Source organism: Neoarius graeffei, chromosome 3 (genome assembly GCF_027579695.1).
Source record: "Neoarius graeffei isolate fNeoGra1 chromosome 3, fNeoGra1.pri, whole genome shotgun sequence".
Lineage (NCBI taxonomy): Eukaryota > Metazoa > Chordata > Actinopteri > Siluriformes > Ariidae > Neoarius > Neoarius graeffei.
Genome location: NC_083571.1, coordinates 25,017,203 through 25,044,900, shown reverse-complemented (window position 1 = coordinate 25,044,900; position 27,698 = coordinate 25,017,203). Strand labels below are relative to the sequence as shown.

Below are 27,698 nucleotides of genomic sequence, written 5' to 3'. Positions count from 1 at the left end.
ACAAGGTTGATAAGGTTGATCAAATTTTTTGGTGCCAAAAGAAAGTCAATATATGAGTTCCTATTCATGATTAATAGTAACTATGGACCTGTCTAGAACAGTTTATGAGATACAGGCCTTTGAAATATGGGGGTCACCGATGTGACCTTTCAAGGTCACTCCAGGTGAAAATGTTTTTTTTTTTTGGTGCCAAAAGAAAGTCCATATATGGCTTCCTATTCATGGTTAATAGTAACTATGGCCTTATCTTGCTCCGTTTTTGAGATATAGGCCATTGAAATATGTGACCTAATATTGACCTAGGTCAAAGGTCAATAGGTCAAAACTATAAATATTAATTAAAACATGTTTTTCTATGGCAAAGGAGCAAGGCTAGCTCAAAGACCATGAAAAATAGACAAAACTCTGACTTTCTGCTATAGAGTCACCTAATTGACAAGTTCAAGGTCACGCAACTCAGTAAAAATAGGCCAAATCGCTGAACCAATGCAAATTATTTTGAAGCCCCGCAAATAGGTTCTCTGTACCCAATTTGGTGAAAATTCATGAAAAAGTGAGGGAGGAGTAGCAGTTTAACGCTTAACTTAATTCTGGCAAAGGGTCAAGGTCAGAGGTCAGATGAGTGCAAAAAAGTATTAAGGTAAGATTAGATATATGTTTTAATTAATATTTATAGTTTTGACCTATTGACCTTTGACCTAGGTCAATATTAGGTCACATATTTTCAATGGCCATGGAAGATGGCACGAAAAAATTTTGTCTAGCTTGTCCTGGTACTGTACCAGCTGGTCCCATTCATAGCCATTCCTGAAAATTTTATGGCATCATAAAATGATGTAATGATGTCATGTGACATCATTCATGATATGGAGATCACAGATGGTCACTACCTATATGAACACCAAGTTTCATCCAGATATCTTGAAAACTGAGTGAGAAATAACCCTTGTCTAACTACTACTATGACACTAAACCTAAGCAATTTCAAGATCCCATTTCCACTTCAGTGGAAATGGGATAAATACAGATAAAAATATAGACAGTGGCATTGTGTCACACCCCTAGTACTTTTGAACCCTATTGTTTGGAATAAAAATTATATATATATATCTTTTACCTTAACTTGCTTAAAAGAAGCCTGATTAAATTTGGGCTGGCTGTATGGTTTCGGTGTTAGTAATGGCACAGGTCTGGATGGCGCAGGGGGTATCCGAACAGGCGAGACAGAAACCTCAGGAGTTTTGATTGTTCTGATAGGAGAAATAGGGGCTTCTAAGATTTTGGAGTCACAGGAAGGTGAGAAGGAGACGTCTGGAGTTTTGGATTCTTGTACTGAAGACAGTGGGACTTCTGGACTGTTGGAGTCTCGGACTGGAGAAAGTTGGACTTCTGGAGTGTTGGAGTCTCGTGCTGGAGAAAGTTGGGCTTCTGGAGTGTTGGAGTCTCGTGCTGGAGAAAGTTGGACTTCTGGAGTGTTGGAGTCTCGTGCTGGAGAAAGTTGGACTTCTGGAGTGTTGGAGTCTCGTGCTGGTGAGAGGGGAATTTCTGGAGTTTTGGAGTCTTGGATAGGTGATAAATCTGGAGAGTTGATGTGGCTGTGCATTACAGTGTGTGTTATCTCTTTAAGATACTGGCTACTGGAATCTGTTTCTATTTCAGTGAGTGATGGAGACTCGGAAATTTCGGCTTCTTCGCTCAGGGTGTATGCAGATTGGAGTTTTGCGACAGAAGGGAGTTTTGGAAGCTGGAGTTTCTCCAATATGGCGTCGCTGATGGTGAAACGGAGAGCATAGCGCTGCAATATGGCTGCTTTCTCTTCAGGAGTCGAGGCTTGGCAGTATAACTCGTGCAGCTCTTGCTCTCGACGCTCCCTACAGCAAGTGCAGAGAGAGAGAGAGAGAGAGAGAGAGGACACAAATAATTATAACACTTCACAAATTATAAGATTTAACTTTAATATTCATGCTTTATACACAATGCAGGCTGAAAGAGAATCCAAGGATATGAAAATATGATGCAATATCTTGCAATGTGTTGTTTCTGAAGGTCAGTTAGGACTCACAACACACTGCAGGTCCACTTTTACAACTGCAGCAAGAATAGTGTTTAACCTCCCCACATATTCACCATGTATTTGTTAGCTATCATATGTGAATAAAAACAAAGGTCATGGTAAAGCTCTGTATGAATTTGTATGAATATTAAAATGTATACATATTTATAGGGAAATGCTCCAACCCGGGCGGCACGGTGGTGTAGTGGTTAGCGCTGTCGCCTCACAGCGAGAAGGTCCTGGGTTCGAGCCCCGGGGCCGGCGAGGGCCTTTCTGTGCGGAGTTTGCATGTTCTCCCCGTGTCCGCGTGGGTTTCCTCCGGGTGCTCCGGTTTCCCCCACAGTCCAAAGACATGCAGGTTAGGTTAACTGGTGACTGTAAATTGACCGTAGGTGTGAATGTGAGTGTGAATGGTTGTCTGTGTCTATGTGTCAGCCCTGTGATGACCTGGCGACTTGTCCAGGGTGTACCCCGCCTTTCGCCCGTAGTCAGCTGGGATAGGCTCCAGCTTGCCTGCGACCCTGTAGAAGGATAAAGCGGCTAGAGATGATGTGATGTGTGTGATGCTCCAACCCTAAATAATCTTATTATACACGGATCAGCCATAACATTACAACCACTAATAGGCGAAGTGAATAACATTGATTATCTCATTACAGTGATACCTGTCAAGGGGTGGGATATATTAGGCAGCAGGAGAACAGTCAGTTTGTGAAGTTGATATGTCGGAAGCAGGAAAAATGAGCAAGTGTAAGGATCTGAGTGACTTTGACAAGGGCCAAATTGTGATGGCTAGATGACTGGGTCTGAGCATCTCCAAAATGGCACATCTTGTGGGGTGTTCCTGGTATACAGTGGTTAGTACCTACCAAAAGTGGTCCAAGGAAGGATAACTGGTGAACTGGCGACAGGGTCATGGGTGTCGAAGGCTCACTGATTCGCATCGGGCACGAAGGCTAGCCCATATGATCCAATCCCACAGAAAAGCTACTGTAGCACAAACTGCTGAAAAAGTTAATGCTGATGCCGTTCATGAACTTTTTCAGCAGTCTGTGCTACAGTAGCTCTAACACCCCACAAAATGTGCCATTTTGGAGATGCTCAGACCCACTCATCTCGCCATCACAATTTGGCCCTTGTTAAAGTCACTCAGATCCTTATGCTTGCCCATTTTTCCTGCTTCCAACACATCAATTTCAAGAACTGACTGTTCTCTTGCTGCCTCATATATCCCACCCCTTGACAGGTGCCACTGTAATGAGATAATCAATGTTATTCACTTCACCTGCCAGTGGTTTTAATGTTATGGCTGATTGGCGTATACATGTATTTTAATTAAGTATGAAAGAACGAAGACAACATGCAGAGAACAAAGACTCATACCCCTTTTCCACCAAATCAGTTCCAGGGCTGGTTCGGAGCCAGTGATGGTGCTGGTTCACAACTCGTTCAACTTGCGAGCCAGCTGAGAACCAGTTTGCTTTTCCATAGCTCGCGGTGCTAAGCAGAGCCACGTCATTACGTCGCTGTATATGTCATTATGTCGCTGTATACGTCAGTTACGGCGCTACGTTTACATAAACCTTGGCACAAATATCAAAGCAAAAACAACACGGAAGAAGCAGCAGCGGCAACAACAACAATAATAATGGGTGACTTCGCGTTTGTACAGCTGCTGCTTCTCGTCGCTTAAAAATGGCGATCTTTCACGGTCTTGTTATTGTTGTTGGTCTTAGCAACTCCGCTAACCCCCCCCCCCCCCCCCCCCCCCCCCCCCCCGACGTAAGCGGTTCTTTCCTCTGGCCCAGCAGAGAGTTGGTGCTAGCCTGGAACTGGTTTTTCTGGCCCCAGAGCCAGTTCTTTGTCAGTGGAAACAGAAAACCCAGTTCCAAACTAAGCACTGGCCCCGAACCAGCCCTGGAACTGCTTTGGTGGAAAAGGGGCAACAGACATAAAAAGAGAGCACGGGTGGATTATTGGGATGGCCCCTTACTTCTCCTCAACAATCTCTTTGTAAGTTTTGATGCTCTTCCTGCGATGAGAACCTCCCTCCGAGGTCATCAGTTTTTCCATCATCTTCCTCTCTTCCTCTTTCCTGATCAGGTCCTGAGAGGCACTGCGTCTTCGATTCTTCCACCGAGCTAGATCCTATAAACACACACAGAAGGATAAGTCTTCAGGATGGCAAGCTTTGTGGTTTCTGGGTAACAGGAAAGACTGTTACCCAGACTGTTACCACACTACCCCATCACTGATTATTTTCAACACGTCTGTGTCATGTTTACTCCTTACTTATATACGAGACAACGAGACAATGTATGGAGTTTTTCCATAAGCAGACAGCGCTTTATATGTGAATAGATATGTTTGCATCCTGTTTTTTTCCTTCATACTGTTGCACATTGCATTCATACAGATGTGACTCACATCCTGCCAATGGTCTTCCTCCTCTTTGAGTTTGTTGTACTGGTTGTGCAGCCTCTCGTGTCGTGTTTGGCCATGTGGTGACAGCGAGTCCACATCCTCCTCTTCGTCACGCATGTCAATCAAACTGATGCTTCTGTAAACAACAAATGACGCGGAACAAAACTGTTAACAGCATACACACAAGTCCAAGGCCGGGTGCAGAACGAGACCTTGAGCCGAGGTTTAAAGGTTAAAATCCAGCGAAGGATGCAGAAAGAAAAGGAAATTAAATAATGAAACAAGTCACAAATTAGGCAACACTCTTTAAAATACATTCTCATAATCATCATCATCATACTACTGTGTATGCTAGAGTGTGTAAAACCGAGTGTATGTGCTAGTGTAAACTTATCTGGACTGAAGATAAGTCTAGATAACATCTACATCTCTTTTTGGATGCATGAGTGAAGGACGTTATTGACATGCAAAAATCGTAATTCTTCAGCAGGTCACAGAGAGCAAAAGGTCAACAGAAGTGGTGACAAAAAACAGGGACTTACTCGGTTTCATCAGAAACACTAGAAGCCTTGTGACTGAATCTAGAACATTAAAAATTAAAGGAAGAAGATTGTGAGCATTTGATAAAAGCAATAAAAATAATAATTATAATAATAGGGTTCAAGCATTTGTCGTGCTTGGACCCCTAATAATATTAACAATAGTAATAAGTTCATTGTATAACACAAGCTGAAAATCCAAACGTTAGCTTCTTTTCTAGATAATTTCTATGAGATTGAGACACAATACACTAGTAGATAGAACAACGTGTATCCATGCACAAGCTTCACATAACACAGAATCACTTTTAATTACTCAAATGCATTTTCATAATTACATAATTCAGATATCAGTCTCCTGCAGTGAATATATAAACAGCTATGTACAGCTGCTTACATACTTCGATTCAAACACACATGATTTATGATCAGTGAAACTGAAATGAAACAAGATTCATCATCCTTTGAGAATTGTGTCACATAAAACATGCAAATGCATACCTGCTTTAGTTTAGCAAAGACTAGTATAGAGTCCAGAAGTCTGATTCTATGATAAATAACTATTTTGATTTCATTAGTTATCCAAAAGTAATATCCATCCATCCATCCATCCATTATCTGTAGCCACTCATCCTGTTCTACAGGGCCGCAGGCAAGCTGGAGCCTATCCCAGCTGACTACGGGCGAAAGGCGGGGTACACCCTGGACAAGTCGCCAGGTTATCGCAGGGCTGACACATAGACACAGACAACCATTCACACTCACATTCACACCTACGGTCAATTTAGAGCCACCAGTTAACCTAACCTGCATGTCTTTGGACTGTGGGGGAAACCGGAGCACCCGGAGGAAACCCACTCGGACACGGGGAGAACACGCAAACTCCGCACAGAAAGGCCCCCGTCAGCCACTGGGTTCGAACCCAGAGCCTTCTTGCTGTGAGGTGACAGTGCTAACCACTACACCACCGTACCGCCCCCCCCCCCCCCCCCCCAAAGTCATATAATATTTACAAAGTATTTCATTATATAATGATCATTTTTGTACTATAGGTCGAAAAATAATTGTTCTTACTAATGAAAAGCAGTAGTAACAATAACATTTAACTCATAAAATTTACATTTAACTCATAACATTTAACTCATAAAACTCAATGTGCTGTTATAATTATATATATATATATATATATATATATATATATATATATATATATATATATATATATTTTTTTTTTTTTTTTTCTTTTTTCAATTAAATGGCATCACATAATCAAAACAAGGCAAATATACTTTGAAAAGTGAATTTAAGAGTTTATATTTTAGAATTTGAAGCAACATTTCATTTGTTACCAGAGTATTTATTTCCAATGAGTAATTGCACTTTTATTTGAGTAAAGAATTTGGGTACTTTTACCACACCTGTGAGTCATTAGACAGCATTTCTTAATACATTTTTAATTCCACTAATTATAGTAGCACTACTAATTTCAGATAGCACAGCTATGGGCTTTTCGGTATTCTGTTAGCACTAAGCTATTCATAGCATACCTTAGTATACCTTTCCATACATTTTCCATAAGTCTTGGTGCACATCTAATGCAACAAGAGTGCTCTGAGAGCACAATATCCCCTGCTGGCAACTAGGCCATAACTCTGGTAAAATGCAACTGAATTGAACGAAATTGCAGTATGCGTATTCACGACATATAACAAAGAATCCTGTCAAGTTTTGTGAAATTCCTACAAAAATTATGAGAGGAGTTGATTTCACAAAGTGAGTACCCTTCCTGGGACAGACGGATGGACAGATAGATGGACGGACGGACACTGCCATGACATAATCCCCCTTCGGGCCTTTCGGCCAGCGGGGGATAATAAAAATTGTGAGCGGAGTTGATTTCAGAAAGCAAGCGCACCTTGATGAAACTGCCAAAGTACAAGTTTGTTAATAATCGGGGGCATAACTCTGGTAAAATTTGCCCAAATTAAACGAAATTTCAATCTGCATATAACTGTCAGACAACAATGCCTTTTGCCAAGTTTGGTGAAATTCCTCCACAAACTGTGAGAGGAGTTGATTTCAGAAGGAAAACACACTCTCATGAAATTGTCAAAGTATAATTTTGTTAATCAAAGGCTGTAACTCTGGTAAAATGTGACCCAATTTAACGAAATTACAATATGTGTATTATCAACATATAACAAAGAATCCTGCCAAGTTTTGTGAAATTCCTCCAAAAATTGTGAGAGGAGCTGATTTCAGAAGGTGAGTAGCCTTCCCGGGATGGCTGGACGGACAGACAAATGGATGGAAATCGCCACAACATAATCCCCCTTTGGGCCTTTTGGATGGACCTATTCCAATTAAGGTAATTTAAAAAAAATAAAATAATAAAAAATGTGTCTTAATGTCCAGAACATAGCATATAAACTGATTACATATTTGCATTACTTCTTGATAACATGAAATTAAAACAGTTCATGGTATTGGACTCAGACTTCTATTCAGACCCTATAGTATATAACAAAACTGGTTGAATGTGGGATTGTTGGCAGTTTGGGGTCAGACAGGTGATGTATTTAAGTACAAGAAGGAAAATATTGTTTGTGTGTGTGTATATGTATATCTGTTTGAGAGGGTTAAGGAGCTCCTCACGTCAGGGGGAAAACATCATCATCTAAGCAACACGTGTGCTGTGTATCAGGGTCAGGTAAAGGTAAAGGGCTTTGTGCCTGGGCCCCGCCCACAACATCAATTTCCCCATCCATCATGCCCACAGTGTCTGCTTTCTGTACATCCAGAATTTGAGGGCATTTTCTGGGAATGTCATCAACATCTGCTGGGGGCGGGGTCACAGATCTAGGGGTGGGGCTGAGATTGTAGCCATGGTTACTGAAGCAAAAGATGGGAAGAGAAATATCATTTTCCAAGATGCAGCACTCTGTTATGTATTTCAAGTTCAGGCCAACCACAGACGCTGAAGGTTATTTGGAGAAGCAAAAAAGACCTCAAATTAGTCACAAATGAACATGTATGCTTAGGCTTACTTAAAACTTCATTGCCATGCCTTGAAAACAAACATTACAAAGATGTTAACAAAAATCTGATCCATGATTAGGGCAGGCTGAAATTAAAGTATTTATTACAAGTATTATTCAAAATTACTTCCAAGTGAGGCAAGATACTAGAATCCAAGCACCTAAGAGCCCAAGGCCTTTTCCACTGCATATATTACCAGAACATTTTGCACCATGGCATTTTTTCCCCTTTGGTCACTAGTACAGTACAAAATATTCCATTTATACTGTTTTTGTACTGACAGGAACAAATGACACTTGGGGTGGTGCTAGATGGACTGTTCATTGCTCACTGGTTGCCAATACGACACCAGACAGTAAGATTAGATCTTGTCCATGTACTTCACCTAGAGAATCCCTGACTCCTGCAGAATGGCCAGACAATGAGAACTCAGAGGAGGTGCTGGACTCCTTCATCTGACTTCTAACCAGTGGCATGGAGTAGGGACCAACCACAGATGCTGAAGGACCAACTATAGATACTGTTTTTGTACCAGTATAAACAAATGGCACTTGAGGGTGGGGCTAGATGTGCTGTTCAATGCTCATTGGTGACCAACAATATACCAGACAATGTGCAACAGCACAGATAGCACCCTTGAAGACATCTCAGGAACAAAAGGACCAAAATCTTTAGTAAAATGTGACTCAGTTTAAAAGCCTCTTCATGGGCAAATAGGGTATTCATGGTTTTTGTTACAATGGCTTTGAGCAGAGCATCAATAAACATTCTTGGTCTTGCACTTGACACTGTTACCCCTGGGGCTGTTGTGTTCACTTAGTAGCATCTTGCAAGATTTTGAAACATGAGACTAGCTAAGATAATGACACAAAGCAGAGATGAAGCAGAGTCTTCTTGCCCAAGACATTCAGTCCCCTCTGGAACTGCTGGAGCAACAGTCCTCAGTCTGTAAATCTAAAAACAGGATACATTTGCTAAAATTGTGGATTCATAAGCTGCTGGCCAAGTCATTTTGAACAGCCCTCAACTCCACCTGTGTGCACTTTCTCCCTGACCAATACTACACCCTTGGTTGAATTTGAGGCATACCTGGACATGTTCCAGAGCACTGCCTCAGCATGGACCTGGCTCAGGTTTCTGTTCATAGTCTGCCACCTGAGAACTAGGTGTAAGGAAGGCTATGTTTGTGTGGGTTGGCCTACAGTGAAGACACCCAAGGCAATGCTTCTGGATGAAACTTGGGGGGGGCGCAACCTTTCACCTTCATTTAGAACAACCTTAGTATCTGTATTCTCATTTTCTAATTGTAGCCACTTATAAAAGTGTTAGATCTTGTTTGGTCTCTTCCTCTGTTTATGTACATCACAAAGAGAATCCTTGACTCCTGCAGAATGAACAGACCATGAGAACTCAGAGAAGGTCCTGGAGCAGTTCATCATCAGACTCCTAACCAGCAGTGTGCGGTGCCTCCAACCCAACATGCTGACTGATGGCATAGAGATAGATAGAGGACCACGTGTCACAAACTCAGGGATGAGTCATGTGAACATTCACTTTTCATGTTGGCAAGAAGAGGTCACCACAGCCAGTAGTCCTACATGCACTGGTGGCCCAACCACCAGTACAGTGCACAGGAAAGAAAACGCTAATATGAGAGGTGGCTTAAAGAGCAGCAACCAGACCAAGAATTCCTCAGGAGAATACGTGTCTGTAGACAGTCTTATAAAACCTTGGCACAAGAACTGTGGTGAAAATGAGTATGTACAAAGCTACACCCACAGTCTTCCAAATTTCTAGTCTATGCACATTTAACATCCAGAGGATCAACAATGTCTCGAGAGACTCTTTGGAATTTATGTTTAACTGAACCATATTTGCCTTGCAAAAGAGTGTTTGTTTTTACTGCATGTAATCTGCAATATGTGATATACAGATACATACATAACTGGTGTTTTATTTTATGACTTTTCATTCATCTAGATTAGAGCTATTATACCATTTGCATGCTTTCAGTGTCCACCAATACTTTGAGCTCCACATTCACAAAGAGTTGAAGTTGTGATGGCTGATTGAAATTTGCCACCGAGCTTGTTTGTCGCTATGCTCACACCCACCCTTAAATCAAACTTTCTCACTACCATTTCTAGATATGTATTTTTGTTAAATCTGTTCTTGCGTGACAAGAAATAAACTATACAGAGTGAATAAAGACACTCAAGACACTGTGGTGCACATTATTTCCAAAAAGCTGCAGGGAAATGCTTTTCGTTACAACCCCAGGGCTCGTCACCTAGGGGTCACCTGAGATCTGCTTATGCTCCAAGACCAAAAAGGTGAGACAGAGTCTGGGGCAGGGTAGATGATGATATAGGTTTGTTCCAAACTTTTAGGTTCTTGCCAACCTGCTGACTGACCTAAATAAAAAGGAAGCATTAGATCCTTACAATGGCAAATCTTTCCTGGGTCACTTAGTTCATTTATTTGATTTCACCCTCCATTTTGTTTCGCAGACTAACAGACTGGACAGAAGGCCAAGCACCTCTGAAATGGCTCTACCACATGAACCCATTGGTATCTGGTGGTACAACCTTTTAAGTTTACAGTCCACAGGTTGGGGACGCATACGGTAGAAGCAGAGATGCTTTCCCATCAAGTTCCAGTTACCTCTACTGGTTCCTGCTTGGTCAATTTCTGTTTTTAGTGTACAGTGAAAAATGCCCTATGTTTGACTAGAAACAAGTGCAAGACAAAAGTAAGAAGAACAATACCCAATGAAACACAAAGGTTGGAATAAAAACTAGCAGTCAGGAGTGCTACATACACATCACAGCAATGGAGCACCCAGTCAAGCATGCAACGACAAGCAAGGGTCATGAAAGTCAAAACTAAATCCACATAAAATCCAACACAGGGAAATATAGTTAGAGTCATTGTGAAGAAGGTTTAAGAAATCCAAGGTACAAGCAATTTCATCGCAAGTTAATCAAACAGAATCACAGCCAATGCAATGTTCATCTATATCGCTGTGATATTACAGTCTAGCCAATCACATTCAGCCACAATCTTAATCTCAGTTTATAAATTTCAGAAGTACTGCCATTCAATTGTCACCCATAAATAATTTTACACGGACATTAAAAGCATGTGATTTGTATGAAAAACACATTCATTCATGTACACTCTTCTCTGTTAAGTGCCTAACCTCTCCTGAGTGTTTTTCTTTTCTTGTCCACTGGTTTTGAGGTTTGACTGGCATTGCCCACTCACAGACTTCTTTTTGCCATTGACACCTCCAGGTTTAGGCAGAAAGGCATTAAACTGATTCCCACTTGGTTTTTGGTATGAGCCTGTCTTCCTTGCAAGCATGTCATCTTTATCCAAGTTAGGGAGAGGACTTCTATTATTGTACTCATCATCATTATCAGGATAATTGTAACTGTCACAGTGAACCTCAGCATGGATCAAAATTGAACCAAGAACTTCTGGCTCCTTTTGAGTGGCAGATGATGGGACCTTTGGCTCAGGTTTTACATGTTCAACTCTGTTAAAAGAGTGCTTAGTCTTAAACACAAATACACAAAGACCATCCCACTAAAAAATGTCATGATGTAAGACAAAAACTCCCACAAATCAACTCACAAATGTGTCAACTCATGCCTAGAAGTTCAGTTAGTGTTTACTAGTACAGTAGATCCATCAAGTCATGCCAAGATCACACCAAACCAAACTGCACTTCCCCCTAAACACAAGGGTATGAAGCTGCTATTTATGAGTATGTAGTGTAGGAACGAACTGGCTACACAACATATCATAGGCAATTCAAAATATCATCACTTGATTAACAATCATACAGTACATTCTCCGCTAGTAAGTGACGAGAAGTAAATCTCAAGGCTGAATGTATCTAATGTAGTACAAGTCAAGTGTAACTTGCTCGCTAGCACTCTACTGCATGGTGTTGCCATATGGCAACAATTAGTTTCACATTTTTCTCATAAGCAGTACCAGAAAACCTATGCTTTACTATTTATTTTTGAAAAAGGGGACCTTTCTTTTGCTATGAAACATAATTTTCATGTTACATGACCAGGAAATGCTGGTAGCACTTCTCTTTTCAGCAGACACTTGACATTGTCAAAGTCATCACCCAAGGACTGTCAAGCTTGAAACATTGTTCAGTATTGAGACAAAAATCATTAAAGAAAAAAAAAATCAAATACTATCTGTGGTAAGTAAATAGCTGTATTTAATTTTTTTGTAAGATGAAAAAATGTAATTGTTGCCATATGGCAACAACATGCAAATATGTAATTCAAGTGTGCCCATTCAAGTGACTATAATGTAATAGGTTTACATAAAACTAGAGCACTCTAAGAGTGGATTTTCAACTTTTGATAATATTTTGAAGTAAAAAAAACCCCACATTATTTATGTTTGTTTTTGTAATTTTAGACATTTTGTAGTCTTATAAGACATTGTAAATGTTTCCCAGTTTGCAAATAAATGGAGAGATAATATGGTAATTGGAACTGAATGGAACTGTGTCACTGTGTTGATACCATGTTATTATTACCATACAGCCCAAATTACAGCTGGATTTATATTAGTTTAGCAGTGAAAATATTTGCTTATGAGTTTCACTGAGTACAATTAAGATCTTTAAGGAAAAAAGGTAAGGTTTTAAGGAAAAATTAATTTTTTTAGCACTTTCTAGCTTTGTGCATTGTTGCCATATGGCAACAATTTACCAAATACCAATTTACCAACAATCAAATTTTCCCCATATTTAAGCCATATTAAGTAATAACACACATTAATGGATATTTAATAATTCATGCTAGAGAAGGCTAGCGTTAGTTAGCCAGCTAGTTAATCAGCTCACTCTTCAACACTTTATTTAAAAAGAAAACGAATGTTAGCAAACACGCACAGCATGATACAAGTAATTATATCACTGACTCTTAAAAATGTTTGTCTTTAAACCTATGGCAATTTTTGACATAAGGTTAGACAGTTTACTCTGACGCATACCCCACACCATGCAAGCCCACCTTTGTCCCACTTTGAATCGCTTTGTTTTTATGTTTCTATCCAAGAACGGATCTCTGGATACACTCTTGCTGTCTTTCTGAACCAATTCATCTGGATGTGTTTCTTTCTTAGAGCGAGGCATTGGGAGGAACTGATTATGCACTTTTACACTCGCTTTCTGAAACACTCCAGTCCGCCGGGCCATCATGTCATCCTTCTTTAAGTCAGGCTGTCTTTCTTTCTCTTCCGCCTCTTCCTGTTCCTCATACTCCTTCTCATCCCTCGCCTTCTCAGCCAGCCGCAGCTCAAGTGCTTCACGCTCAGCAAGGGTCAAAGGGTGTTTGGGGTCAGAAAGAGAACGCTGCGAGGACTTGAGGGGTGAGGTTGGTGTGCTTGAGCTGACATGGTTATGAGAACGGTGAATATAGAGGGAAAATGGAGAGAAAGGATGAGTACAGAGACACACAGAAGTAGAAAATAGAGGTACAGGCAAAAGAAAATGCAGTCCAGTCTAAGGATGGTCTCATCTCAATACAGATATACACAATTAGATATTGTCCCACTTCCTCCACCTCAATACCCACACAACACACACTTCTAACTGTAGCTACACTCCAAAGCTTCTTTTCTTATTCTCTCACACAAGCCAGTCAGACAGTCATGCCCCAAAAGTGCCATTAAACTGCTCCTCTTTTACTCCCTCAAGCCAAATACATGCAAAGTGTATGGTATCAGTTTACTGAGATTGCAGTTAAAACTATAATCCTATCAATCAATCAATCAATCAATCAATCAATCAATCAGTAAACCTCAAGCATTCTTCAACGAAATCTTGAAGCACTGCATCTGTAGTGTCTGTGCTTATTCCAGAAAAAAAAAATTGACACATTTTGCTGTACAAAGAAAGGAACATAAAATGCATGTCACATGCATGATTTGAGCAATGGAAATGAACACAAATCTATGGAACTTGTTGTCTCTCAGGAGACGAGATCTTAACTTCAGACAATATTTCTCTTGATGGAATTTTGTACTGATTCCAAATTAACATGAGGTACTGTACATTCACTGGCCAATTTAATAGGAACTTGTTCTTGATTCTAAGATTGCTGTTCTTGGCTGCAGGAGTGGAACCCAATGTGTTCTACTGCTGTTGCATGTAGAGATGCTTTTCTGCTCAACACGGTTGTAAAGAGTGATTATATGAGTTACTATATCCTTCCTGGCAGCTTGAACCAATTTGTCCATTTTCCTCTGACCTCTCTTATCAACAAGGCGTTTGTTTCCACCCACAGAACTGTCGCTCACTCAATGTTTTTTGTTTTTCACATCATTCTGTGTAAACTCTAGTAACTGTTGTGTGTGAAAACCCCAGGAGATCAGCAGTTTCTGAAACACTCAAGCCAGTCCATCTGGCACCAAGTGAAAATAACACTTTGAGATCACAATTTTTCCCTTTCTGATGTTTGAAGTGAACATTAACTGAAGCTCTTGATTTGTATCTGTATGATTTTATGCAGTGTGCTGCTGTCAAGGGATCGGCTGATTAAAGAACTGCAGAAAACAGCAGGTGGATGGGTGTACTGAATAAAATGGCCAGTGAGCGTATACAACCCCGATTCCAAAAAAGTTGGGACAAAGTACAAATTGTAAATAAAAACGGAATCCAATGATGTGGAAGTTTCAAAATTCCATATTTTATTCAGAATAGAACATAGAGGACATATCAAATGTTTAAACTGAGAAAATGTATCATTTAAATAGAAAAATTAGGTGATTTTAAATTTCATGACAACAACACATCTCAAAAAAGTTGGGACAAGGCCATGTTTACCACTGTGAGACATCCCCTTTTCTCTTTACAACAGTCTGTAAACGTCTGGGGACTGAGGAGACAAGTTGCTCAAGTTTAGGGATAGGAATGTTAACCCATTCCTGTCTAATGTAGGATTCTAGTTGCTCAACTGTCTTAGGTCTTTTTTGTCGTATCTTCCATTTTATGATGCGCCAAATGTTTTCTATGGGTGAAAGATCTGGACTGCAGGCTGGCCAGCTCAGTACCCGGACCCTTCTTCTACGCAGCCATGATGCTGTAATTGATGCAGTATGTGGTTTGGCATTGTCATGTTGGAAAATGCAAGGTCTTCCCTGAAAGAGACGTCGTCTGGATGGGAGCATATGTTGCTCTAGAACCTGGATATACCTTTCAGCATTGATGGTGTCTTGCCAGATGTGTAAGCTGCCCATGCCACACGCACTAATGCAACCCCATAACATCAGAGATGCAGGCTTCTGAACTGAGCGCTGATAACAACTTGGGTCGTCCTTCTCCTCTTTAGTCCGAATGACATGGCGTCCCTGATTTCCATAAAGAACTTCAAATTTTGATTCGTCTGACCACAGAACAGTTTTCCACTTTGCCACAGTCCATTTTAAATGAGCCTTGGCCCAGAGAAGACGTCTGCGCTTCTGGATCATGTTTAGATACGGCTTCTTCTTTGAACTATAGAGTTTTAGCTGGCAACGGCAGATGGCACGGTGAATTGTGTTCACAGATAATGTTCTCTGGAAATATTCCTGAGCCCATTTTGTGATTTCCAATACAGAAGCATGCCTGTATGTGATGCAGTGCCGTCTAAGGGCCCGAAGATCACGGGCACCCAGTATGGTTTTCTGGCCTTGACCCTTACGCACAGAGATTCTTCCAGATTCTCTGAATCTTTTGATGATATTATGCACTGTAGATGATGATATGTTCAAACTCTTTGCAATTTTACACTGTCGAACTCCTTTCTCATATTGCTCCACTATTTGTCGGCACAGAATTAGGGGGATTGGTGATCCTCTTCCCATCTTTACTTCTGAGAGCCGCTGCCACTCCAAGATGCTCTTTTTATACCCAGTCATGTTAATGACCTATTGCCAATTGACTTAAGGCCAAATAAAAAAAATAGCTTGTTTCCGGTAACCCGACCGATCGAGAATTTCCGTGTCGAAATTGCCGACAATAAAGTTTTTATTACAAATTTCCCTCGATACTTTAGTGTAAGCAGTGTTAGTTTGTCATAATTCTTTGTTTCAACGCATTCAAGTTGTGAAAGAAACGATAAAAAGTAAAATGTTTCGCCACTTCTATCAGCCCCCCTGCATAAACATGTGCACAGCCATCTCGCGCAGAACATCATAACTTGAACTCTCGCGATATTCACGTCGATCGCGTGAGTCATCTGATAAACTAACATCATGGCGGCCACTGACAGTGGCAGTTCACAAACTTGTCAACGCGTTTTGTGTATTACCGTTGGCAGATGTTCACACCCATCATCAGGTCTGAGAAAACTAGCATCGATCGATTTATCAAAAACTTTTATTCAATTATTTAATGCTTTCCACGGACCAATTCACAACATTACATCTAACGTCCGAGTGAAGGCTTCAGCACAGTGTCAATGTGAATCCAGCACACCCGATCGTGATTTTTACAATATCGATGATCTCGATATGACAGTATTTGATATATTAAGTGTTTTTCCTGATATCCGATCGATACAGTTTCGGTGTGTAGAACTTGAATCAATGCCAACCCCTGAGTGCGTAGAGACACAAGAAAACGCATTCGATGTCATGATGCAGGCAGCACGTTCAGAAAAGGGAAAAACGAAAGAATTTCAGAAAAAGCTTCAAAGGTAGGTAGACCCACAAACCGTGTATTTAGTACACTTATTCTATAAATTCTGAAATTTTACCAGTATTAAAGTTTCATTATATTATGGCCTTTAATATTTTTGTCAGATGGAGAACATTTTATTAATTCTAATATATATATATATATATATATATATATATATATATATATATATATACAGTGGTGCTTGAAAGTTTGTGAACCCTTTAGAATTTTCTATATTTCTGCATAAATATGACCTAAAACATCATCAGATTTTCACACAAGTCCTAAAAGTAGATAAAGAGAACCCAGTTAAACAAATGAGACAAAAATATTATACTTGGTCATTTATTTATTGAGGAAAATGATCCAATATTACATATCTGTGATTGGCAAAAGTATGTGAACCTTTGCTTTCAGTATCTGGTGTGACCCCCTGGTGCAGCAATAACTGCAACTAAACATTTCTGGTAACTGTTGATCAGTCCTGCACACCGGCTTGGAGGAATTTTAGCCCATTCCTCCGTACAGAACAGCTTCAGCTCTGGGATGTTGGTGGGTTTCCTCACATGAACTGCTCGCTTCAGGTCCTTCCACAACATTTCAATTGGATTAAGGTCAGGACTTTGACTTTGCCATTCCAAAACATTAACTTTATTCTTCTTTAACCATTCTTTGGTAGAATGACTTGTGGGCTTAGGGTCGTTGTTTTGCTGCATGACCCACCTCCTCTTGAGATTCAGTTCATGGACAGATGTCCTGACATTTTCCTTTAGAATTTGCTGGTATAATTCAGAATTCATTGTTCCATCAATGATGGCAAGCTGTCCTGGCCCAGATACAGCAAAAGAGGCCCAAACCATGATACTACCACCACCATGTTTCACAGATGGGATAAGGTTCTTATGCTGAAATACAGTGTTCTCCTTTCTCCAAACATAACGCTTCTCATTTAAACCAAAAAGTTCTGTTTTGGTCTCATCCATCCACAAAACATTTTTCCAATAGCCTTCTGGCTTGTCCACATGATTTTTAGCAAACTGCAGACGAGCAGCAATGTTCTTTTTGGAGAGCAGTGGCTTTCTCCTTGCAACCCTGCCATGCACACCATTGTTGTTCAGTGTTCTCCTGATGGTGGACTCATGAACATTAACATTAGCCAATGTGAGAGAGGCCTTCAGTTGCTTAGAAGTTACCCTGGGGTCCTTTGTGACTTTTGCCGCTTTTCCACTACAAACGCGGCTGAGTCGGGCTGAGCCGTGCCGTGCTGAGTTGGGCTGAGCGGGGCTGTTGGAGTTGCATTTCGACTACAACCGCGCTGAACCGTGCTGGCTGGAAGTGGGTGGACACATTGGGTGGAGTTAGCGAAAGTGGGTGGACGTCAGGTGATGTCGTTAAGCAGCGCAAACAGTGACATCAGTGATCTTTTAAGCGGTAGTCTCACGACCCGAATAGTAAACAATAAACATGGAGGACATGGAGTCGTTAGTGTTGCTGGTCTTGGTGCTGTGGCTTGTTGTCACCGACAACGCGGACAGATACTGGCAAGAGCGTATAGATGAGGCGAGGCGCATAAGGCTTCAGAAATACTCGTAATTCGTAATTCTTCTTCTTCCGGGTTTGCGGTGTTTACAGATCCCAGCGTGCTCGCGGGGCATGTGTGGGCATGTGAGGACACTCCTCCTCACCAATCAGTGCACAGGGGAGTGTCTGCTCACGCCCCCAGCTTCACTCGGCTCGCTTCAGCCCTACTCCAAAACGGTGCGAGTTTTAGGGGCTAAGCAGGGCTGAAGCGAGCTGAGTCGTGCTGGTTTTTGGTAGTCGAAACGCAAGCCGTGTCGGGCTGAAGTGAGCTGAAGCGAGCTGAAAAAGGGTAGTGGAAAAGGGCCATTAGACGACTATTACACGCCTTACTCTTGGAGTGATCTTTGTTGGTTGACCACTCCTGGGGAGGGTAACAACGGTCTTGAATTTCCTCCATTTATACACAATCTGTCTGACTGTCGATTGGTGGAGTCCAAACTCTTTGGAGATGGCTTTGTAACCTTTTCCAGCCTGATGAGCATCAACAACGCTTTTTCTGAAGTCCTCAGAAATCTCCTTCGTTCGTGCCATGATGCACTTCCACAAACATGTGTTGTGAAGATCAGACTTTGATAGATCCCTGTTCTTTAAATAAAACAGGGTGCCCACTCACACCTGATTGTCATCCCATTGATTGAAAACACCTGACTCTAATTTCACCTTCAAATTAACTGCTAATCCTAGAGGTTCACATACTTTTGCCACTCACAGATATGTAATATTGGATCATTTTCCTCAATAAATAAATGACCAAGTATAATATTTTTGTCTCATTTGTTTAAATGGGTTCTCTTTATCTACTTTTAGGATTTATGTGAAAATCTGATGATGTTTTAGGTCATATTTATGCAGAAATATAGAAAATTCTAAAGGGTTCACAAACTTTCAAGCACCACTATATATATATATATATATATATATATATATATATATATATATATATATATATATATATGTGTGTGTGTGTGTGTGTGTGTCTGTGTGAAATATGTAGCAGTTTTAGATTTCTTTTTTATTTCAATGTTTGTCATTATTTTCATGTGTTTCAATGGTTTTTAGTGTATATATATATATATATATATATATATATATATATATATATATATATATATATATATAGACTTGTATTAAGAATGTGTCACTTATATTTTGATAGGTTGTCCAATGGTACTCTCTACACTAGGAAAGATGAGTTATTTAATGACATTGTATCTGAATTCAATGAGAAAATACGCCTAAGATTACCCAAAGACACAGATGGCTCCTATGTTGTACAGATAAAAAAAAATGTCTGCATGTTTGAAGTGCTTTTTAAAATGCAAATAAATAGTAATTTAATAGTCAGTGTTAGTCATTTTGATAGATCATATCTTTGATATGATGTATTTGATAAAATACACCCCATACCCATTACTATCTAGAAATGTGTACATTCATTTCATCTGGAATGTTAACAACAAAAGGGGGGGGGGGGGGGGGGGGGGTTCAACAGGCCTTGTCATGGAGCTAGCTGCCTGTAACATACATTTTTATGAGGTACATCTGTCTTAGCTTTTGTTAACAATTAAGACTCAGTGCGTTTACATGCACATAGAGAAAATCGAATTTCTGCCATAGCTCGACTGAAATTGAAGTTCTAAATGCCATGGAAACATAGCCTGGCAAGCCAGACTAAATGTGAATATTTAGTCTGGCCTCGATCCGTAGACATTTCCGAAGCGGGTAGGAGGAACAAACCACTGTCTTTCAAACTGTCTCTGTGCGTATAGGCCAACGCTCTGACCAATCAGCGCAACAGTGACTGTGACGTAGTCAGAGCGACAGAAAGCAGTGGGGGAGGCCTTGAAATAAATAATTTTTCAAAATGCGTATTAATTAATAAACAGGTTCTAGATTTTAAGAAGTTTGGAGATAATGACCACAAGTTTGGAGTCTGTACCACATACACATTTTTTTCCAAGTGTTTTTCAAGGGTTTGCTTAAACTGTTTTTGAGAGTTTTTATTTAGTGGTGTTTGGTGAAATAATTTCCCTTAAATTTAAAATAACGGGAAAATAAGAAACAATCAAAAAGTAATGTTTCAAAGCTGTTTATTAATTCTTTGTACTGCACAAACTAGCCCATCCTTTTGGCTACCAGCGGAGCCAGCTGGTAGATCAGACTTTTGCCATAGCCGGTCGGCAAAACAGCGAAAATGTCCTTCTTGAAAAGGAATGAGCGGAGAGCCTCTTCCTGCTCATGTTTCAATGAAAACTCCACGTCTAATTCTTCTAAAACTGATTCCAAAGCGGAGTCAAATGCACGCTGTTCACTAGCCCATAGCCATCTTTACTGTTGCACTTTCTCCAGCATCGCGCAGCTTTGTCGTCATTCCTGCAAAAGCCCGCCCAAAGAATCCAAACAAAAACCTTGCGTTGTGATTGGCGGGCACGATTTGATGCCCGGGGTGTTTTTGTTTATATGGTGCGAGGCTAGACCCATTCGCTAGGCAAAAAATATTTTTGGCCGCTAGGCGGTTGGGTCTAGTTTACTAGGCTAATGGAAACACCTTAGCTCGGCTGAAATCGAACTGAACTGGATTTCTTGTAATCGAGCTACGCGACCTAGATTATGCGATTGTAGCCGAGCTACTTAGTGCATGTAAACCCTATCGAGCTACGTAGTCGAGCTACTTACTTTAGCACTGCCCCTTCCGGAAGTGATGAGTGACGAGACCACAAGCGGGAAACACAACAGCCTCGGTCGGCATGACAACGCGATGGTGTACAGAATGTTCAGCAAGTGCTGAGCTGCTTCGTTGTTGTCCATCTTCTCTCTCTCGATGTTGCTGTCCTCGTCGTTGGTCTTCTTGTGAACACGGAACTGATAACTTTGTTTGTACTCTTGAATAGCTCTTCTTCATGACGACAACCGGAAGTGTACCAACACGATGGGGCGTGTAGCGCCACCTGTGGCTCGGGTGCACAATGTACCTCACACAATAGCTCGATTTCCTTGTGTACATGTAGGATTGGATTTCTCTGGCACCCCTGCTGGGACCCTTAGCTCGATTACCGACAGTAGCTCGATTTGGATGTGCATGTAAACGCACTGACTGTTTGAGGGCATGGGGTCATTGATACTGAAGTGTTAAAATATTTATATAGTGTACAAACTGGCACGTCACAAAAAATAGCAAAGCAAGCCGACCCCCCACTAAACCTTTAGTTTAACCAAAGACCAAATGTTAAACTCCTCTTTTGCAATTTATGTTTCATTTTACTTCAATTTGATGTTTTATAATTGGTTGAATACATCTGGCTGCTGTCAGACAAAACACTATTGTTTAATACATTCTTTAGGTGGGGCCATAGTGCAGCAAATAAGCTAATTTTTCATGACTGTCTTTTTATGTATGAAACTCGTTAGCTTAGTGACTAGTCACAACTTTTCAAGTTTTTTTTATTTGTTTAAAGATTTAAAACACTTTTATTTTATTATGATGTGTGGTATAAAGGATTCTGTGCTAAAATACTATTTTGTAAGATGTTTACTTGTGTTAATTTTTTCGAACAAAATAAAAAAATTTAAGAAAAAAAACCCCTTTTCCTACCTGCCAACCCTATTTTAGTATTTCATGTTACCTGAAACACACTTTTTTTTTTTGGCCTAATGAGTTGCAATTTGGTCCTCCAGCTGTTCCTTTTTTGTACCTTTAACTTTTCCAGCCTCTTATTGCCCCCGTCCCAACTTTTTTGAGATGTCTTGCTGTCATGAAATTTCAAATGAGCCAATATTTGGCATGAAATTTCAAAATGTCTCACTTTCGACATTTGATATGTTGTCTATGTTCTATTGTGAATACAATATCAGTTTTTGAGATTTGTAAATTATTGCATTCCGTTTTTATTTACAATTTGTACTTTGTCCCAACTTTTTTGGAATCGGGGCTGTATACACTTTTCTGTCCAGTCACTGCTAAACATTCAGTTTTCCTCGACATTTAAATTAAGCCTTATTGTTGGTTCATTAATCACACCAAAGAATTGAAAAATCTTTGAAAGCCTGACAAAACTCAAATCTTTCTGATTTTCTGATACTGTAGCTAATCTCTGATCTGATGAGCTGCCTTCGGCTAAATAATGTACGTAAATGTATGGGAGAGGCCGCAACAGAGGACATACTAGACAAGCTGTGCTGGTTTATATTTTTAGGAAACAGGAGTTGATGAATTACTGACAGTTTACTGGCTCTGCTACACTATTTATTGTTTGGTGAGCTGATATACTCAGTCCACATATCGATCACATGAAAACATCCTGGAACACCACAATTACTCTTGAAGCAATATGCCACTTCTACATGTTTGGTAATATAGAGGACAAAGTGTGTTGTGCGTGTGTCATGGCGTGTGTCTGATTTGACCGAAACTCTGTCTATATGCTCAAACATATCTATGAGCATGCATGCGTATCGTACTCTCTCTCTCGCCCTGAGCTCATCCCAGCGGTGGGCATGGCAACAGTTGCTGAGGAGAGGAGGCGTCGCAGCGTCTCTGACTCATCTTTCCCACCCTCTTTCCTCCACTCTTCTTCCTTTCTTTCCTCTTGCCAGGAAACACTCTCCATCTTAGTCACACCCCCAAACGTCACAATGCGCTTGCGGTCACCACGGGAACGCCCCTGGCAACGAGACGGGTCACTGTGGGCAACCTTCACTGAGGAGGCAGAGAGGCAGGACTGACATAGAGGGGGCGAGTCACTGCACCACACACACACACACACACAATATAGACACCCAGACACCCGGTGTATACACACACACACACACACACACACACACAAATGTAAGAGAAAAGATTAAATGAATTAGAGCCAAGAATGGAGAGGAAAAGAGGAAATATGAAAAGTGAAAACAGGTAAATACGGAAAGAAAACTATTTTAGGTCACAAAAGAACAGAAAAAAAGAAAGAAACTGTGTTATCATAAACAGTTAAACACACATGGAATCTTTTCCACATACATTTAGTCCATCGGATCATATAGTAAGCAGAGGCAAGCATCATAAATAATCCTCATCCAAAGCATCTCTCTCTCTCACCCACCCACCCACACAAGTTTTAGCTTTCCTGGCACTTCCTGTGGAGCTACACACTTTGCCTGAGAGTTTAGTTTCCTGTAGGCATCTCTCAGTTCATCACAGAACCCTGTAACACTCTTGTACTGTATATGCAACATCCACACAATACAAAATGCTCAAAATCCACTGACACAACATTCACAACAACTACTGTTCCCAAGAGCCAGCCTAATCTTTCTGTTATGATTTTTTTTTTTTTGTGTGTGTGTGTGAGACGGTAATTTCCAGAAGTGCCAACATTGCTCACAAGACAATCCTAGCATATGCCTGTGGAATGGATGGCTACTTTTTCAACATGTGCACTAAATGACAGTTTAAAACATAAGCAGCTGCTCCATTCACTTTTTTTTAAAAAATACCATCCATAGAAATTAAAATTCAGCAAAAAGCCAAAGCCATTGTGACCAGAAGCAAATCTGTGCCTTTTACATCCCACATCCTTTCCTATTCACTGATTTGGCTTTTCTGAAGGAAAAGTTTATTTGCATTTGTTGTGACTGCTGCTGAAAAAAAACAGAAGGATGTCATACTTTTCACGTGTGTCCTGTATTGGTGTAGCAAGGTGTCAAAAAATTGCAAATGTTTGGATAAACTGTAAACTCTGTGATCCCATAATTAGGAGCATGATATAAAAAGGAGGCACAACAGAAACATTACTAGTCATTAGGTTTACCTGCACAAAATATTCTGGTTTTTGCCCTTATTCTCAAAAGATATTCCTATTAAGCTGTTTACCTAGCTAATGAGAAGGGTACTTGGTAGAGTGCATACCTCCACTAAGCTATACATTATCAACATCAAAATCAAATCCCTTGAGTCTCGGATAATACTAAAGCTGTACACCAAATTTCATGAAAATCTGTTCAAGACTTTTTGAGTTACGTTGGGAAAAGACAAAAAAAATCGTGGATCCGTATACATATCTGGATCCTGGATCCATATACATATCTGGATTTACATCAAAATCTAATCAATTGTTCCGTGGCCTATGGCTCACCTTTCCACCAAATTTCATCACAATCCGTTCACTACTTTTTGAGTTACATTGGGAAAACGCAAACAAACAAACAAACGAAGGCAAAAATATAACCTTCTCCAACAAAGTTGGTGTTGGTAATGAAAATGAATATTCCACTAATATTCCTGTTTTCATGGAGCTGCATCTCTACCCCAACTTTGGAAACTGTTGTCTAGTTAGTTTGTGTCCAACGCACAGAGCTGACCCTAAATAGGCAAGAGGCCGTGGGTTGCAAACTCCCGTAAAAACCCCAACTGAGATGCATATTCCGAATTCGCTGTATACACATCCAAAGAATGCTCCGAAAACCAAAATAATCTCGACATCTCGAGATAAGGAATATCCAAACAAAATATGCTGTTTACACAACCTGTAACAAATCCTGAATATTGTCCTATTCGGAATAATAGCGCAATATTAGTGTAAATAAATATGTAAATGCATAAAAAGGGCCAATCACCATGGTTGATAAAGGTGTAGGCAGAAAAACGTCAATCCTATCAAATTCTTATTTTTGCACAAGCATAGGTAAGTCCTCAAAACAAACAGATTTCCTTTCAGTTTTCTGGTCATGCCAAAACAGCAACCAGACTTCTTTATAATTAACTTCATAAACCATCAACTCAATCATGAAGGAGACAAGTTATTGAGAATTAGCTACATTAGCTCGTATTTTACATAAGCAAAGTCTGTGAAAACAGAGTAGATGTCATGTAAGCCCACTATTCCATCGTCTATTTAAAAACAGCATGCTGCATTAGCTAATACATTTTAAAATATAGTAATTTAAAACCCCAAAAATTAATAATGAAAAAAGATTAGCAAAACATTAGGGCAACTAGCTTTTCCAATCCCAGCTGTTGGACAAATCCTAAATACTACACAGGAAACACACTTGTGTAGGTCAAACCTACAGACAGGTCAGAGGTCAGGCACCTGTTCTCTGTGCTCATCTGCAGTCTCTGCCACTTCTCCAGGTCTGACTGCGTCATGGCCGCCTGAGCCAATGACTGCTGATGATCCCGATGTGGGAGGAGCCCAGTCTGACCCCGCCTCCTAGCCAGATCATCTTTCTGTATATTAGGCAAAGCAGCCTGTCTGCCTCCCTCTGTCTCACTCTGATCATCCTCATCATCTTCTTTCTGTCTTGCTTTCTCGGTGCTCAAGAAGGGGTTGTCCTTACGAGTTATGACTGACACTTCAACTGGAGCGTCCTCACTATGGAACAACACAGTGGACACAACTATAATAAAATTAAAATATTATATATATATATATATATATATATATATATATATATATATATATACACACACACACAATTGTTTTATTGTGACGCAAATAATAATTAAGATGAAAAACAAAACAGAAATCTGGAGTGTGCATAGGTATTCACCCCCTTCCGTATGAAACCCCTAAATAAGAGCTGGTCCAACCAATTCACTTCATAAGTCACATAATTAGTTGATTAAGATCCACCTGTGTGCAATCAAAGTGTCACATGATCTGTCACATGATGTCTGTATAAATCAACCTGTTCTGGAAAGACCCTGACTCTGCTACACTACTAAGCAAGCAATATGAAAACCAAGGAGCCTCCAAACAGGTCAGAGACAAAGTTGTGGAGAAGTATAGATCAGGGTTGGGTTATAAAAAATATCCCAAACTTTGAATATCCCAGGGAGCACCATTAAATCCATTATAGCAAAATGGAAAGAATATGGCACCACTACAAACCTGACAAGAGAAGGCCATCCACCAAAACTCACAGACCGGGCAAGGAGGGCATTAATCAGAGATGCAACAAAGACACCAAAGATATCACTGAAGGAGCCACAAAGATCCACAGCGGAGATGGGAGTATCTGTCCATAGGACCACTTTAAGCCGTACACTCCACAGAGTGGGGCTTTATGGAAGAGTGGCCAGAAAAGTCATTGCTTAAGAAAACACATTTGGAGTTTGCCCAACAGCATGTGGCAGACTCCCCAAACACATGGAAGAAAATTCTCTGATTGAGTATTTGATCTAAAATGGATCTATTTGGCCATCATGGGAAATGCCATGTGTGGTGCAAACCCAACACCCTGAGAACACCATTCCTACAGTGAAGCATGGTGGTGGCAGCATCATGCTCTGGGGATATTTTTCATCTGCAGGGACAGGAACGCTGGTCAGGACTGAGGGAAAGATCGATGGCACTAAATACAGGGCAATTCTGGAGGAAAACCTGTTTGAGTCAGCCAGAGGTTTGAGACTGGGATGAAGGTCCAGCAGGACAATGACCCTAAACATACTGCTAAAGCTACCCTGGAGTGGTTTAAAGGGAAACTTTTAAATGTCTTGGAATGGCCCAATCAAAGCCCAGACCTCAATCCAATTGAGAATCTGTGGCAGAACTTGAAGATTGCTGTACACCAACGCAATCCATCTAACTTGAAGGAGTTGGAGCAGTTTTGCCTTGAGGAATGGGCAAAAATCCCAGTGGCTCGATGTGTTAAGCTAATAGAGACATACCCCAAGAGACTTGCAGCTGTAATTGCAGTCAAAGGTGGCTCTATAAAGTATTGACTTTTGGAGGGGTTAATACCTATGCACACTCCAGATTTCTGTTTTTTCATCTTCATTATTTTTTGTCTCACAATAAAACAACAATCTTTACCTTTTAAAGTTGTAGGCATGTTGTGTAACTCAAATGGTGCTAACCCCCCAAAATCTATTTTAATTCCAGCTTGGAATGTGACAAAACAAGACAAACATCAAGGGGGATGAGTACTTTTGCAAGACGCTGTGTGTGTGTGTGTGTCTCAGAAACTGGGTACTGTGGGGGAACCCCACTAAATATACTCACAGTCAATAAACTATACAGTTTTGAATGGTGATGTTGGTTTTAATTTGAAATAAAATGATGAAAGAAATAAAACAGATAAAACTAAATATTTGATGTGAATACTCTATTCAGAATTTGGCAAAAATTCTGCAAATTTGTGGAAAAATGGCGGCTTGATCTGGGACATGATAAATAGTTGACTACATTGCATTCTCTTAAAAAGGTTGTAGTCCACTGAAAAGTCTACAGTTATCACTAATTGTATTTTAAGTCGTAACTTTATACACCTAAGAATTGGCGCGCTCACAGAATAATCATAACCGTAATAAAACATCATGCAAAATATTTCATCACCATTGTAACTCCATTTTCCACATACCCAAAACCAATACGAT

The 27,698-nt window shown here is 40.3% G+C and overlaps 1 protein-coding gene across 10 annotated transcripts in view; it reads right to left on the bottom strand.

Annotated features, from left to right (window-relative positions):
- The window catches only part of limch1a (LIM and calponin homology domains 1a), a 169,631-nt gene that overhangs the window by 48,315 nt on the left and 93,618 nt on the right, over positions 1 to 27,698 (bottom strand). For 7 of the 10 annotated variants that reach the window (XM_060916533.1, XM_060916536.1, XM_060916537.1 and 4 more), the window contains 8 exons: positions 25,411 to 25,692; positions 13,107 to 13,484; positions 11,258 to 11,596; positions 7,672 to 7,908; positions 5,020 to 5,058; positions 4,481 to 4,613; positions 4,047 to 4,201; positions 1,118 to 1,871 (listed from right to left, as the gene is read on the bottom strand). In XM_060916533.1, the coding sequence (XP_060772516.1) occupies positions 1,118 to 1,871; positions 4,047 to 4,201; positions 4,481 to 4,613; positions 5,020 to 5,058; positions 7,672 to 7,908; positions 11,258 to 11,596; positions 13,107 to 13,484; positions 25,411 to 25,692 (2,317 nt within the window). The remainder of the gene's footprint in view (positions 1 to 1,117; positions 1,872 to 4,046; positions 4,202 to 4,480; positions 4,614 to 5,019; positions 5,059 to 7,671; positions 7,909 to 11,257; positions 11,597 to 13,106; positions 13,485 to 25,410; positions 25,693 to 27,698) is intronic. The other 3 variants (XM_060916539.1, XM_060916541.1, XM_060916542.1) reach the window with 3 other exon arrangements.